The 15,634-nt window shown below is 48.9% G+C and overlaps 1 protein-coding gene across 1 annotated transcript in view; it reads left to right on the top strand.

The window, feature by feature from the left end:
- Positions 1-13,884, top strand: part of LOC127602238 (aldehyde dehydrogenase family 3 member A2-like) — a 38,006-nt gene extending 24,122 nt beyond the window's left edge. Inside the window, exons 6-10 of the mRNA XM_052068262.1 lie at positions 9,229-9,346; positions 9,435-9,576; positions 9,648-9,814; positions 11,138-11,237; positions 11,806-13,884. Of these exons, the coding sequence (XP_051924222.1) occupies positions 9,229-9,346; positions 9,435-9,576; positions 9,648-9,814; positions 11,138-11,237; positions 11,806-12,119 (841 nt within the window). The 3' untranslated portion in view covers positions 12,120-13,884. The remainder of the gene's footprint in view (positions 1-9,228; positions 9,347-9,434; positions 9,577-9,647; positions 9,815-11,137; positions 11,238-11,805) is intronic.
- The last annotated feature ends 1,750 nt before the right edge of the window (positions 13,885-15,634 follow it).

The raw sequence follows: 15,634 nt of genomic DNA, 5'->3' as shown, positions 1-15,634 counted from the left end.
TGATCGGGGGGGCCGTTCCTCCCAATCACGCCCCTCCAGGTATCACTGTCATTGCCCACGTGAGCATTGAAGTCCCCCAGCAGAACAATGGAGTCCCCAGCAGGAGTACTCTCCAGCACACCCTCCAAGGACTCCAAAAAGGGTGGGTATGCTGAGCTGCTGTTTGGTGCATATGCACAAACAACAGTCAGGACCCGTCCACCCACCCGAAGGCGGAGGGAGGCAACCCTCTCGTCTACCGGTGTGAACCCCAATGTACAGGCACTGAGCCGGGGGGCAATGAGTATGCCCACACCTGCTCTGCGCCTCTCACCGTGAGCAACTCCAGAGTGGAAGAGAGTCCAACCCCTCTCGAGAGAACTGGTACCAGAACCCAGGCTGTGTGTGGAGGCAAGTCCGACTATATCCAGTCGGAAATTCTCTGCCTCACACACCAGCTCGGGCTCCTTCCCTGCCAGAGAGGTGACATTCCATGTCCCAAGAGCTAGCTTATGCAGCCGAGGATCGGACCGCCAGGGTCCCCGCCTTTGGCTGCCGCCCAGCTCGCATTGCACCCGACCCCTTTGGCCCCTCTCATGGGTGGTGAGCCCATGGGAAGGGGGACCCACGTTGCCTCTTCGGGCTGTGCCCGGCCGGGCTCCATGGGTGTAAGCCCGGCCACCAGGCGCCTGCCAACGAGCCCCACCTCCAGGCCTGGCTCCAGAGGGGGGCCCCGGTGACCCGCGTCCGGGCAAGGGAAACCTAGATCCATTTATTTTTGTCGTCATTGGGGTCTTTTGAGCCGTGCTTTGTCTGGCCCCTCACCTAGAACCTGTTTGCCATGGGTGACCCTGCCAGGGGCATAAAGCCCCAGACAACTTAGCTTCTAGGATCATTGGGACACACAAACCCCTCCACCACGGTAAGGTGACGACTCACAACAAATTATAACTTAAAATTTGTAAAACAAAAAGAAAAAAGCAGCATCCAGGTAAAAGTTTTAATATGTCTTTAGTGAAGATTGGCATTAAGAAAAACCAAGTGCCTCAGCTTTGAGGGGTTGATCCTGTTTCTCCTTTCTTTTAACATTTGCCCTGTTTTGGAAAAGATTATTTCTGAGGGCACAGATGTTGCGACAACACACAGCCTCCGTGTCATCACATGTGTAAGACGTGTGTCACGTTCTGCTCGAGGGGAAAAAATCGCTCCGAGCAGAACAATGAATTAAATAAGTTGGATCCCAGGTAAAGCAGACAAGAGAGAGTATTGTCACAAAATAAGGTGTCTTTAATGACAGAACGAAAAAACAACAGAAAGAGCCCGACAGGGAAAAACGGTAACAGAAAACGCTGATCAAATAAGGATCAGGAAATTAACAGAAAACGCTGATCAAATAAGGATCAGGAAACAAACAGAAAACGCTCGCGGCTAAAGCAAACGCGAGGAGATAATCGCGCTGGTGGTAATAGTAGAAAAATACGAAATATCGAAAGTCGAAATAAGTGGGCAACAAGTATAGGTCGTAAGGCAAGTATGCAACGAGGCAAATAGCAATAGCGCAAATAGAGAACGAGAGCGAATAATGGCTCGGCGAGGAATTCTCCGGCAGTGAGATGACTGCCGGAGTCTCTAAATAAAGGGGGGTAATCAGCCCGAAATTACGGGCAGGTGTGTCGATGGCGGAGGAGAAAACCCGCCACCTGCTGGCGGACACGCGACGTGACAGTACCCCCCCCTCAACGGACGCCTCCCGGCGGACTACCCGGTTTGGAAGGGTGTGCAGCGTGGAAGTCGCGCAAAAGGGACGGATCAAGGATCCAGGAGCGAGGCACCCACTGCCGCTCCTCAGGCCCGTAGCCCTCCCAGTCGACCAGATACTGGAACCCCTTTCCCCTGCGCCGAGAGTCCAGGATGGCACGAACCGTGTACACCGGGTCACCGTCGACGACCCGCGGAGGGGGCGGCGGCGTGGGAGGAGGAGCCAAGTCACTGGAAGAAACAGGTTTGAGAAGGGAGACGTGGAAGACGGGGTGCACCTTCATGGTAGGAGGTAGACGGAGCCTGACAGCAGCCGGGTTGATGACGGCCTCGACCTCGAAGGGACCAGTGAATCGAGGACCCAGTTTCGCCGAGGAGCCGGCCAGGCGAAGGTCTCGAGTAGCCAGCCATACCTTCTGCCCCACCACATAGGAGGGGGCCGGGCGCCGACGACGATCCGCGATTTGACGATTTCGGGACGCCGTGCGGGACAATGCCGCCCGGGCCTCCCTCCACATGCGATGGGCCCGCTTGAGGTGGTGTTGAACGGAAGGGACCTCCACCTGCCCCTCCTGCGACGGGAACAGCGGCGGCTGGTAACCGTACGCCGTCATGAACGGGGATCGGCCGGTTGCGGAGGAGACGAGGGTGTTGTGTGCGTACTCCACCCATGGCAAGTGGTCGACCCATGTCGCGGGTTGGTGGAGGCACACACAGCGGAGGGCCGACCCCAGATCTTGGTTGGCGCGCTCGGCCTGTCCGTTGGACTGGGGGTGGTAGCCGGACGTCAGGCTGGCCGTGGCTCCGAGGGACCGGCAGAACCGCTTCCAGACGCGTGACACAAACTGGGGGCCCCGGTCCGACACAATATCTGTAGGGAGGCCGTGGAGACGAAAAACGTGTTTAACCAGGAGGTCGGCGGTCTCCAATGCCGACGGCAACCCGGACAATGGCACGAAGTGGGCCGCTTTGGAGAAGCGGTCCACGATAGTGAGCACGACTGTGTGACCTCGGGAGGAGGGAAGACCCGTCACGAAGTCCAGCGCGATGTGTGACCAGGGGCGAGGTGGAATGGGCAACGGCTGGAGCAATCCGGCCGGGGGTCGATGGGAGGACTTGCCGCATGCGCAGGAGGTGCAGGCCCTGACGAACTCCGTCACGTCGTTCCGGAGTTCCGGCCACCAGAATCGCTGGGCGACAAGTTGTACCGTCCGGTTCACCCCTGGATGGCATGCCACCTTGGACCCGTGTCCCCACTGAAGAACCTCCGACCGCAGGGACGGAGGCACGAACAGTCTCCCCGCCGGACACCCCGCCGGTACCTGCACCCCCTCCAGGGCGGTCTGGATCCGCTGCTCCACCTCCCATTGAACGGCCCCCACGATGCACTGAGCCGGGAGGATGGTCTCTGGGGGTCGGTCCACTTCCGGGGGGTCGTGGAGACGGGAAAGAGCGTCGGGCTTGGTGTTCTTGGAGGCTGGGGAGTATGTGAGTAAGAAGTTGAATCGGGTCAGGAACAAGGCCCACCGGGCTTGACGGGAGTTGAGCCTCTTGGCGGTACGGAGGTAAGCGAGGTTCTTGTGGTCCGTGTAAACCGTGAATTGTTCTTTTGCCCCTTCGAGCCAGTGTCTCCATTCCTGCAGAGCCGAGACAACCGCCAACAGTTCACGGTTGCCAACGTCATAATTGGCTTCGGCAGCAGAGAGTCGACGGGAGAAGAAGGCACAGGGGTGCAGCTTCTGGTCGACTGGAGAGCGTTGGGACAATACCGCCCCCACCCCTGAATCCGAGGCGTCCACTTCTACAACGAAGGGAAGATCAGGGTCAGGATGTTGAAGGACGGGGGGACTGGTAAACGCCGCCTTTAGGCTAACGAATGCGGCCTCCGCGGTAGAGTCCCACTTAAAGGGAGTCTTAGTTGACGTAAGGCGGGTCAGGGGGAGCGCCTTCTGACTATAGCCGCGGATGAATCGTCTATAGAAGTTTGCGAACCCCAAAAAGCGCTGCAGTTCCTTGCGGTTAGACGGGACTGGCCAGTCCCTGACTGCCAGCGTCTTGATGGGGTCCGCTCGTATTCTACCCCGCTCGATTATAAACCCCAGAAAGGAAATGACGGGAACATGAAACTCACACTTCTCCGCCTTGACGAAGAGCCGGTTTTCTAATAAGCGCTGCAACACCCGCCTGACATGTTGCTGGTGTTCCTCTTCTGACCGGGAGAAAATCAAAATATCATCCAAGTAAACGAAACAAAAAATGTTGATCATATCCCTTAAAACGTCATTAATGAGGTTTTGAAAGACAGCGGGGGCGTTAGTGAGTCCGAAGGGCATGACCAGATACTCAAAATGGCCCAGAGGGGTCTTAAAAGCGGTCTTCCACTCATCCCCCTCTCTGATACGGACCAGGTGGTAAGCGCTGCGTAAATCCAATTTAGAGAATATAGTGGCGGATTGCAATGGGGCAAAGGCGGAGTCTAGCAATGGTAGTGGGTAGCGATTCTTTATGGTGATGTCGTTTAATCCACGGTAGTCGACGCAGGGGCGCAGAGTCTTATCTTTTTTGCTCACAAAGAAAAAACCCGCCCCTAACGGTGAACGCGACGGTCTGATGAGACCTGCGGCGAGCGAGCTGTTTATGTATTCCGTCAACGCCTCGCGCTCAGGTTGAGACACCTGGTACAGCCGCGAGGACGGTAACGGAGCGCCCGCCTGCAGGTCAATAGCGCAATCGTAGGGGCGGTGTGGAGGTAAAGAACGCGCTCGATCCTCACTAAATACCTCCCCGAGGTCCCGATAGCAATCCGGCACTCCGTCAAGGCGGACTTCCACGGAGGGGGTGACATGTTCGTACCCCCCGACGGCCGACTGTAGACAGTGTCTATAGCAGTAAGGGCTCCAGCTGTTGATTGCTGGGCGCGCCCAGGAGATTGCGGGGTTGTGTATTCGTAACCATGGTAACCCGAGGACGAGGGGAGCGTTGCGAGACCGCATGACCAGAAAGCGCCGCAGCTCGATGTGATTACCCGAAAGTTGGAGCTTCAGTGGCTCCGTTCTGTGGGTTACGACCGCCAGGAGACGCCCATCGAGATCACGAATCCGCTTCCTATCGATCAGTCTCTCTAACGCACAACCTAGCTCGGAAGCGAGCTCGGTGTCAATCAGGCATACGTCCGCTCCTGAGTCCACCAGGGCCCGAACCCGCTTAGACCGGGATTCCCCAGATATCGTTCCCTCAAGTACTAGTCTGTTCGGTTGCGTGTCGACTCGATCAGACTTGGGGTTTAACGCGCGTGACGGTGACTCACAGTACTCATGTTCGAAGGAAACAGATGATCCCGGGTGATTGGTGATGGTTGAAAGGGAATCTCTCTCCTCGCCACCAATGTTCTCGCTTCCCAGCTGCATAGGCTCCTCTGCTGGTGCTGTCTCCCGGACTACTCCCCCACGTTCCCGGCTTCGCTCCCTCAGGCGATTGTCCATGAGTAGGGCGAGATCGATCAGTTCTTCCAGGTCGGTGCTGTGATCACGGGTCGCCAGCTCGTCCTTGAGTTGGGAGTTTAATCCTCGGCGAAACAGCCCACACAACGCTCGATCCTCGTAGCCGCTTTGCGCCGCCAGGATCCGGAACTCGATGGAGTAATCGGCGACCGATCGTCTCCCCTGGTGGAGGGCGAGTAGCCGACCCTCTGCCTCTCGACCCCGCACGGGATGGTGAAACACCCGGCGGAATGCTGTCACAAACTCCGGGTACGATGATCGGAGATTTGGCTTGGCCCCGCTGGTCGCAATCGCCCATGACGCCGCCGGACCTGTCAACAAACTCATAACGTAGGCCACCTTGGCGGCATCATTAGCGTAGGCAGACGGCTGCTGGCAAAAAATGAGCGAGCATTGGTGGAGGAAGTGACCACACTGCCCATGCTCACCCCCGTAACGAGGGGGGTGTGGGAGCGAGGGTTCCCTCGACATAGTGGTCTGAGAGAGGGGTGCCTCCGGAGTGGTTGGATAGCTCCCTGAGGGGGGGAGTCTCCGTTCCTCCACCCGCACCAAACGAGGTTCGAGTTCATCGAACCGATGAGCCAGCATGGAGACCGTGCCTCGGAGTTCCGAAATGGCTTGGCCCTGCTGACTCATTTGCTGCTCTTTTCGGGTAAGAGCGGACAATATTCTCTCTACATCCGCGGGATCCATGGTGGCCGGAGAATTCTGTCACGTTCTGCTCGAGGGGAAAAAATCGCTCCGAGCAGAACAATGAATTAAATAAGTTGGATCCCAGGTAAAGCAGACAAGAGAGAGTATTGTCACAAAATAAGGTGTCTTTAATGACAGAACGAAAAAACAACAGAAAGAGCCCGACAGGGAAAAACGGTAACAGAAAACGCTGATCAAATAAGGATCAGGAAATTAACAGAAAACGCTGATCAAATAAGGATCAGGAAACAAACAGAAAACGCTCGCGGCTAAAGCAAACGCGAGGAGATAATCGCGCTGGTGGTAATAGTAGAAAAATACGAAATATCGAAAGTTGAAATAACTGGGCAACAAGTATAGGTCGTAAGGCAAGTATGCAACGAGGCAAATAGCAATAGCGCAAATAGAGAACGAGAGCGAATAATGGCTCGGCGAGGAATTCTCCGGCAGTGAGATGACTGCCGGAGTCTCTAAATAAAGGGGGGTAATCAGCCCGAAATTACGGGCAGGTGTGTCGATGGCGGAGGAGAAAACCCGCCACCTGCTGGCGGACACGCGACGTGACAACGTGGGTACAGTGAATCCTTGGCCTCCCACCAGCTCAAAGGGTCTGCACTTCTCTGGAAAAGGGGCTCCTCAAGATAGGATCTCACTTCCAGAATTGCATCTGATGAAGGATTCCGTCTTGTAGTGCTTCCAGTTACTCGTTCTTCAAAGAACCTCCAAACAGCAGATGCTTGTGGCTCTTCTTGTTGTTGCTCTGCTCCCTCTTCTCCCTCTTCGCCTCCTGGCAGTGCAGTTGTCTGGCTGGCTCTTGCTGCTGCTGCAGTTATTCTTTGAAGAGCTTCATCAACCGCTCTATTGTCAGTGAAGGCCAGCTTCTTGAATCTTGGGTCAAGAATGGTGGTTTCTGACAGAACAGTGTTCCATTCCATTCTGTGGAATTTTCTGTCCATGGATGCACAGAGAGCATCCACTAACTCTTTCACTTTCCCTGTGGGTACGCTGGTCTGATGCTCAGCTGTCACTTTCTGAAGACCCTTGCACAGGATAGAGCTCTGGGTTGTACTTCTAGGCAGTTGTTGTGACATTGGAGCAGCAGCAACAGTTGCAGACACGCTAGCACCTTCATTAACATCTGGTTCCCTTGCTTGTCTTTTCTCTCGCAATTGTACTGATGGGTGGACTTTTCTTATGTGCCTGTGCAGGTTATTTGTGGAGCCTGATTTATGGGATATTTTAACTTTGCAGAGTCTACACGCTGCCTTTGAACTATCAATAACATTGAAATGAGTCCAAATTTCACTGCGTTTTCTATCCATTTCTCACCTTTTCGTTTTCCACCGTGTTCTTTTTTTTGCTAACTAGCTCTGTCGTCTCCTCGTCTGTCTCGTTCGCGCGCTGCTGTGTCTCTTCTCCTCTAACCCCTCCCCCCTCTCAAAACTGTAGCGTGTGCGTGTGTGTGCGGACGTGTGTGCGTGTGCGTGTGTGTGCGTGTGTGCGCGTGTGTGTGTGTGTGTGAACCCCCCCCCCCCCCCCCCCCCCGTCTACCACAGATCTTGACCAATCACGTGCGGCTTTAACCGAAGGGGGGGGAAAACAACTGGAGAAACAAAAAAGGCGGCTCTAAGAGCCGGCTCATTCACGAACGACACATCACTATAACCCTCCCGTTCCGGCTCCCAATGAGGTGGGAGCCGGCTCCCATCGTTCACTTCAAAGAGCCGGCTCTGGGAGCCGGATCGTTCGCGAACGACGCATCACTAGTTGTTCAGCGCCATCGCCGAGGCGTTTTCCACAATTGTGTGAAAGCCCGAGAGCCGCATTGAACCAGCCAAATAGCCGGCTGCGAGCCGCGGGTTGGCCACCACTGGTCTAACAGGTCCTTCAAGACGTCATTGATAAGATTTTGTTAGACCGCAGGAGATCCTGGGTGAGGGACCAGACAAGCACGGCTCATTGACTGATGACGAATGAAAACATTAAACGGTGTATTCCCATGCCCGAACGCAGGCCACTGCCTGGAGCCAGGCCTGGAGTTGGTGCTCGTTGTCGAGCACTTCGTGGCATGGCCTACACCCATGGGCCCCAAGAGTCGATGTGGTCCCCCTCCCTTCCCATGGGCTCAACACCTCAGGGAGGGGGCAAGGGAGGTTGGGTGAAAAGTGAACTGGGCGGCGGCCAAACGCTGGGACTTTAGCATGGAGACAGAGAAGTTTCAACTTGACATCGTCGGACTTGCCTCCACACAGCTTGGGATTCACACTGGTGGACGAGAGAGTAGCCTTCCTCCGCCTTCGGGTAGGGGGTTACGGGTCCTGACCGTTGTTTGTGCCTGGGCATCCAACAGAAGCTCAGCGTACCCACCCTTTTTGGAGTCCTTGGAGGTGGTGGAGGAGAGCACTCCCTCCGGGAAGTCCCTCGTTCTGTTGGGAGACTTCAATGCTCACATGGGCAATGACAGTGAGACCTGGAAGGGTGTGATTGGCAGGCAAACTGTAATGTCTCCCCTTTCAGATGATGTAGTTGGCCTGCAATTGGAGGCGACCTTGCACCACTCTCCAATGATGAGGTAGTTGCTATTAAAATATTTATAATATGATGATTATTATAGTTTGTTCAATTAATGTATTTCTACAATGATTCAGATGTCTTCTCCCACACTGGTGTCATATTAAAATCCCTGCCATTGAGGAGGTTTTCAACCGCAACCCCTGAGAAAGAAAGGCCGAACTCAAAGTCCACTCTTCTTCCTTATTTGGAAGGCGTCCGTGGAAATTAGTTTTCCAAGTACCGGTATTCTGACCATTGACATACAACACCCGACTTGAGCAGCCTCATTCACACTTTTTGTTATTTTCTCTCCAGACTGTTCAAAAATTATCAGGCCCGCTGGCAACCAGCTGTGACTTGTACATTTCAGAGGTGTACTGAAGAGGATAAAATGACTGCTTTGATATCACTGTTTTGGAGATTCTCAATGTACTCCATGGGGGGAACACGAATGCCCTTACTGACACTTATTACATTGTGTAATCTGCAAGAGTTTTACCATTTTAATATTAAGTAGTGTATCTCAGCCCTTGTGTAGTTTATCAAGTAAGCACTAAAGTATATACTTACCACGTGTCATGGGTTTAAATTGTACTCTGGCCATGTACAATTTATAATCTGCATTCTTCTCACATTCTGTTGACAAATGAGTAGCAAAATAGGCATGAATTTACTATACTGTATCTGCTCCCATACTAGGTACTGATTTTTTTTTGGGGGGGCGGGGGTTTGTCTGTTTGTTTAGTCGTATAACCTGGGGAAAATTTGTCAACTGTGGCCAGACGTGTATCGCTCCAGACTATATACTGTGTGAACCTTGTGTCCAAGGCCATGTGGTGGAATGCATCCGACAAACTCTTTTGGTAATGAACAATCTCATAATAGTTCTGACTTCCCTCTCAGTATGAGTGAATGAAATTGCAATTCATGTAAAACTTTAATCTCTCACAGGAATTTTATGGCCCTGATCCCAAATCATCACCGGACTATGGTCGCATCATTAACCAAACTCACTTCAACAGAGTTGTGGGTCTAATGGAGGGGTATGCACCAGTACTAGGTGGCCAATGTGACGCTTCACAGCGCTATATTGGTAGGTGTCTCTTTTCATATAACTGTACTGTATGGTTTTAGTTTGTGTCCACTAACTGATTGTTCAAACAGCCCCAACCATATTGAAGGATGTGCCGCCTCATTCCAAGCTGATGCAGGAAGAAATATTTGGTCCTCTGTTGCCCATTGTGACTGTGAGTGGCTTGGATGAGGCCATCAATTTCATCAATGAGAGAGACAAACCTTTAGCCCTCTACATATTTTCCTCTGACAAGCAGGTGAGAAAGCTGTGGGAAGCATATTATAACTCAGGGCATGCCATTACCACCCACCAGCTTGCTAATTGCAGGTGAATTTTATCAGTGGCGGATGATGACGGCGCACTCTTTAGCCACTTTGCCGGATTTTGTTTGATATTTGGACCCACACCACCTATGGCTCCCAAAAAGCTTATGAGTCGAGACATACGGGGCACTTATATTTTAAGCGGTGGTGCATTACATGCTTTGCAATGGTGATAAACCATAAAGACTAGTTTCATGGGGAAGGCAAGAGTGCATGACAGAGTTAAACTCACTTTCTACCAGGATCTGTCAGCAGAGACTGTCCGTATTCAATGAGACTTTGCCACGGTTGTAAAGCAATTTGTGCATATCGGAGCCTTTCAAGGATTTCATTACAATCCCTGCTGGTTGAGAGTCTTGCACAAAAAGGCAAGATATATCTGTTTTCAACACCACAGGAGGTTGAGGTGTTTTGTCAGACTAACAAGCCCACATAAACAGGACAGTTGAAGAAATGGAAATTTCTTAACGAGTGATGTAAGGTGACTATCAGTAATAGATGGACAACCTACGTACAGCAAATGACTTAATATATTGGATGGGACACTTGATTTTTTTCACATAATTGTGGTCCTGTTAAAATGGCTTTAAATTGGGATAAAATACCCACATATTTTTTGTATTTTCCCTTGATTTTTTTTTCTTTGAATATGGCACCAGGACACACACACACCCACACACACACACATTCACACGCACACACGCACACGCACACGCACTCGCACACACACACACACACTCACACACACACACACACACACACACACACACACACACACACACACACACACACACACACACAGACAGAGAGCTTTTACTCCAGGTAGCAGATGAGTATTTTTTATGGAAAGAATGTTACAATGTCATTTCAGGAGAATTTGGAAATGATTGTTATACAGCTACGCAGTCGTGGGATGACAGTGTTTTTGTGCCTATGTGACAAGAAAAATGTTGAACTAAAAAAAAATAAAAAAAATAACCTTAATGTTAAATGAACAATCCTCATCAATGATGGAAAAACTTATCGGTTTCAATTTGAAACACACATGGTACATTTCAAACAAACAATTCTCAGTTATATGTTGCCAGGGAACAAAGAGGTGGTCAGGCCACTCCAGGTTTGAATTTATAGGCGAGGCAATGTGGAAAGGTAAAATGGCAAAATTCATTTTCGAGTGGATGGAAAATGAATGCTATCGTTTATAACAGTACCCATTATTTATTTTCTTCTTTGATGATCTCTTTGTTTTTTTGAAGGTCACAAAGAAGATGATCGAGGAGACCACAAGTGGAGGCGTGACCGTCAATGATGTTATGATGCACTACACACTCATTTCACTCCCATTTGGTGGTGTTGGTAAGTATATATAAACAGTATATGTATAATTATTAGTTTTATTGTGTTTGTGTGTGTGTGTGTGTGTGTGTATAGTTCTCAGATATGTTGTAATTTGTGTAAGAGTATGAACTTGCAATTACAATTTTATACTGACTAGAGTGTAATTGGTGTGATGAGCAGTAGAAATAATTTCTGCAATTGAATCCACAGAATTTGAATGCCAACCAGACCGTTGCGCAACTCACGGGATTTTTGTGAAGCTGTTTATATGTATGCACTTTTGTCTTTATGGTTATGCGGTGTATTTCAGTGGGACACTGCCATTTGCTGTCAATAAGAAGTGTCTTTTTTATGAATGCCTAAAATCATCAATAATTTATATATTTAAAAGGAGTTCTTAAAGCGTGGCTGTTTCACAATGGAAGGCATTTGCACATAAAATCAAGACAGCAAAACAAAATTTCTAAACTAGACCTCAGTAACATTATTATTTGTACTTCTGTTAGCAGGATTGCAGTAAATAATTGTTTTTTGCATCACTCTATACCGGTACTTTGTGTGAGATTATTACTGCTTCATTTTGTAGGTCAGAGCGGTATGGGCTTCTATCATGGCAAACACACATTTGACCGCTTGAGCCACCAGAGGGCATGTCTACTTCGTTCACTTGGCATGGAAAGTATCAACCTGGCTCGGTACCCACCGCAGGACCGTCAGCGAGCGAGCAGGGCACGGTTGGCCCTCATGTCACCCCTGATTGACTTATCCAAGAAGACTTATATCTGGGCCATTAGTATGACCGTCATTGCAATTGGTCTACTCATCACTCTGCTAGTCATTCTTCTCATTGCCGCAGGCTTGAATTGTACCTGCTGGTATTGGAGAGGTTTTTTTAATTAGACAAAGGATTACCTCATATACAGTACTTATGTATCAGTGGTGGGCAGTTTCTCAGTACCGAGCGAAGGTCCGTTCTTGACAAACTCCTGTTTCGCTGCCTGACTCATGATTGATGGAAACTTTGAGACACTGGCGGAGTAAGCGCCCACACAAGCGATTTTTGGCCTTGACTCGAATGGTCACATCAGAAAAGAAAAGACAACCTTCAACAATTGTTTTGCAGCACATGTTGGCGCGTCTGATGGAAATTTCTGCGTCATATCAATAGCCTGCTGGTTTTCGTATGGCTCAGTGGTAGAATGGTCGTCTGCCAATGCAGAAGTTGGGGACATTGTGACCTTGTCAAAGTGTCATTGACCAAAACGCTGAATCTCCAGTTGCTCCTGATACTGCGTCATCAGTACGTCATGCAGAAACGGTGTAAAGCACTTTGAGTACCAAAAGTAGAAAAGCATTTTATACTGAAAGTAACAGCCCATTTACCATTAACAATGAATGTTCGTCTGTCACGAGCTCTCTGCTTCTGGAAGCTCCAGCGGGAAGCCATGGATAGAATGGCATGCTGAGAGACATCCTCAGGCTGAAGAGGGACGCCCTGGTCAGTGCCAACTTCCAGAACCTGGTGTTGCTCAAGGAAGTCATCCCCAAACACTAGTCCAAAGGCCACTTGGTACCAGGCCACACAGAAAAGAGAGACGCAAAAAATGATCAAGAATTGTGATTCCGGTGGCGAGCTGTGATTGGCGACTGAACATCAGACGCGGCAGAAATGTGCGTGACGGCAGCTGATCGGAGACCAGATCTTTACTTTGGTTTGCAAGTTTCAGATGTGAACACAAAGCAAAAGGAACAAGAAGTAAAAAAATGACCAAACGCGCAGCTGATGGACAGCTACGACTTGGCATAATCTTCCCAAGATGAAACTATTTCAACAAGATTGTTCAACACCGTTCCTTGTGTGGCGTTTTCTCCAGAGCCAAATGGAGTAAATGAAGCCATTGTCCAAGAAAAGTTAGCAACACGTCAATCGCGTTGAATCATTTGAACAAGTAGCACCCAAGTTATATTGTGGAACACGTGATAATTAATGCACGAGGAGTTTGTGCAGGCTGACGGCACATAAGCAGTTCAGCCGCGACTGCGTCGCCGTGCCGCCACCGGACAAAGCAGCCATCAATCATGTAATCTTTCCATCATGCATCCACCCATCCCATCATGTACTTGTTTTAACCAGTCTGTGGCGCAAAAAAGGTTGGAGTCCACTGCCTGAAGGGGAACGTGTCCCTGTTGGGATACGCCAGCGACAAGGGAGCAGTTTGGGGAGGGAGAAGCAGGAGCAGCAGCAGTAATAGTATAAGAATTGTGTGTGTGTGTGTGTGTATAAAATGTTGTCCAATGAATAAAATTGTGTGCTGTTACCCTTCTAAATAGTTTTTTTTACTGATGCTCCAAAAAAAGCATTGATGGAAACGCGTTTAAAATAACGATGACGGCATGATGGATTGACGGACTCGGCCGGCCTGAAATAATAACGGACGGATAATCACCTCCTGGCGGGCCAGCCGTCGCTAGTGAATTACGGATGGAATACAAATCAAGTCAAGTCAACAGTATTTATAGAGCACTTTCAAACAGCCATCGCTGCATACAAAGTGCTGTACATGGAGCGATTTAACATACACAATAAACAGTAAGACGAAATGGTAATAAAGGCGGTAGAAAGCACCAAGCAGTAAAATCATGCTGAGTCGAACGCCAAAGAATACAAGTGGGTTTTGAGGAGGGCTTTAAAGATGGGCAGATGAAATTGACTGAAATGCCCACCACTGATAAAGTTTTGAAATGAAACTAATTGAAAAGAACGGGTGGATTTATCGGTGATGCACTGTAAAAGGACTTTTTCATCAAAACGGTAAATCACCATTTCTCACAAAAATATAATATCTTCCTATGTGGGCTCCACTCTCGATAATAAATTATATTCCATAAAGTTTTACATAGAGTGAAAAAAACTGTATTCATAACAAAAAGATATGTACAATAAATAAATAAATGAATGGTATAAAAACATCTTGGGGAACTTTTTTTTACATTCCAAAAAATAAAGCACTTAACATGTTTTACTTAGAAGAGTGGGTTTTTTTGGAGACACAAGAAGTCGAAAAATTGAAAGACTTTTTCATGGTGAAATGCAAGTCAAACCAGCTGCCACGGCAATAGATCACAACACATGCACCAAAGGGCCCACTTCAAAACGAAAGCCCAACCATGAATTACACGGACATTAATGCATTGTTCGATTTTCATTTTGAAGGCGGGTGCACAGCGCCAGAAGTGCTTCACCGCCAATTTACAGGATGAATAATCATTGCAGTGGCTGGCGTGACTTGCACCTTCAAATGAAATGACTACATTGAACTTGAGTTGCGAGAAGCTATGGCGGACCTGGCACAATAAAATTTAAATTTTTGAAAATGGCACAATGAACCTCAGACATAAATGTCAGACGCACAAAGTTTCACGCGCTTTCACTGATTTTCAAACCTCATCTGTGGTCTCTTCTCAAGGTTTCTTCTTTTTCCCTAAAATGGGGTCATCCAGTTGGGGGTTTGATTCATGGCATCTCACCAAACATTTTCAACCAATAACCCGTGAAGCCCTTTGAGACTCTTGTGACAATAAGCTATGCAAATAAAATAACCTGACTTATCTTTACTCTTATATTCACTGTTGGTTTTAACTCCTGTTTAGTTTTGCTTGGCATCACAAACCCATTGGAAATAATCCCTCATACACATTGTCCACGCATGAAAATATATAGAAAACCAAATTACTGTTCCTGCATTCACTGCTAGTGAAGAAACATCACACTTGGTATAATGGTATGTCACAATGGCAACAGCCTTTGATGAAATGAAATGCATTAGGTAAATCTTCAAATGAACCAGCCCAAGTTTGAAGCACATCACATTAAATCTCTTGGGGTGGTACAATAAAATATGGCCACTTTAAAAGGTGGAAAATTATAGACAATTTTTAAAAAGGAAATTAAAATAGCGAATGTCTGAATAGATTAATGGTGTGGCTCCAAGAAATTGTCTTGGAATGTTATACAGTGATCCCTCACTTATCACGGTTAATGGGGACAGAGACCCAGATGCCATGAGTGAAAAACCGAGAAGGAGGTTTTACTTAAAACTAAGAATTTTTGTGTAAGTGTATGTGGGTGCGAACATGTTTAAAATATGTAAACAGTGATTATACTTGTTAGGTTGAAACACATGATGACCTCCACTTTCGTAGCATCACTGTGTCCAACCTGTTAGGGTTTGGATGTGACCCCAATAGCACGACAACAGGCAGGTATAGTTGAAGCCAACACTTGGCGTAGTTTATTGAAGAGTCTTAGCGAAGTCACTTAGGAAGAAGCACGAAGAAGCCACAGGGAAAATGTCCACAGGAAACGAACCCTAACTCAGGGAGAAAACTGGGACTTACTTTAACGCTCAGGGGGA

This window comes from Hippocampus zosterae, chromosome 6 (genome assembly GCF_025434085.1).
Source record: "Hippocampus zosterae strain Florida chromosome 6, ASM2543408v3, whole genome shotgun sequence".
Lineage (NCBI taxonomy): Eukaryota > Metazoa > Chordata > Actinopteri > Syngnathiformes > Syngnathidae > Hippocampus > Hippocampus zosterae.
Note: the sequence above shows the minus strand (reverse complement) of the source record. Positions and strands in the feature narration are given on the sequence as shown.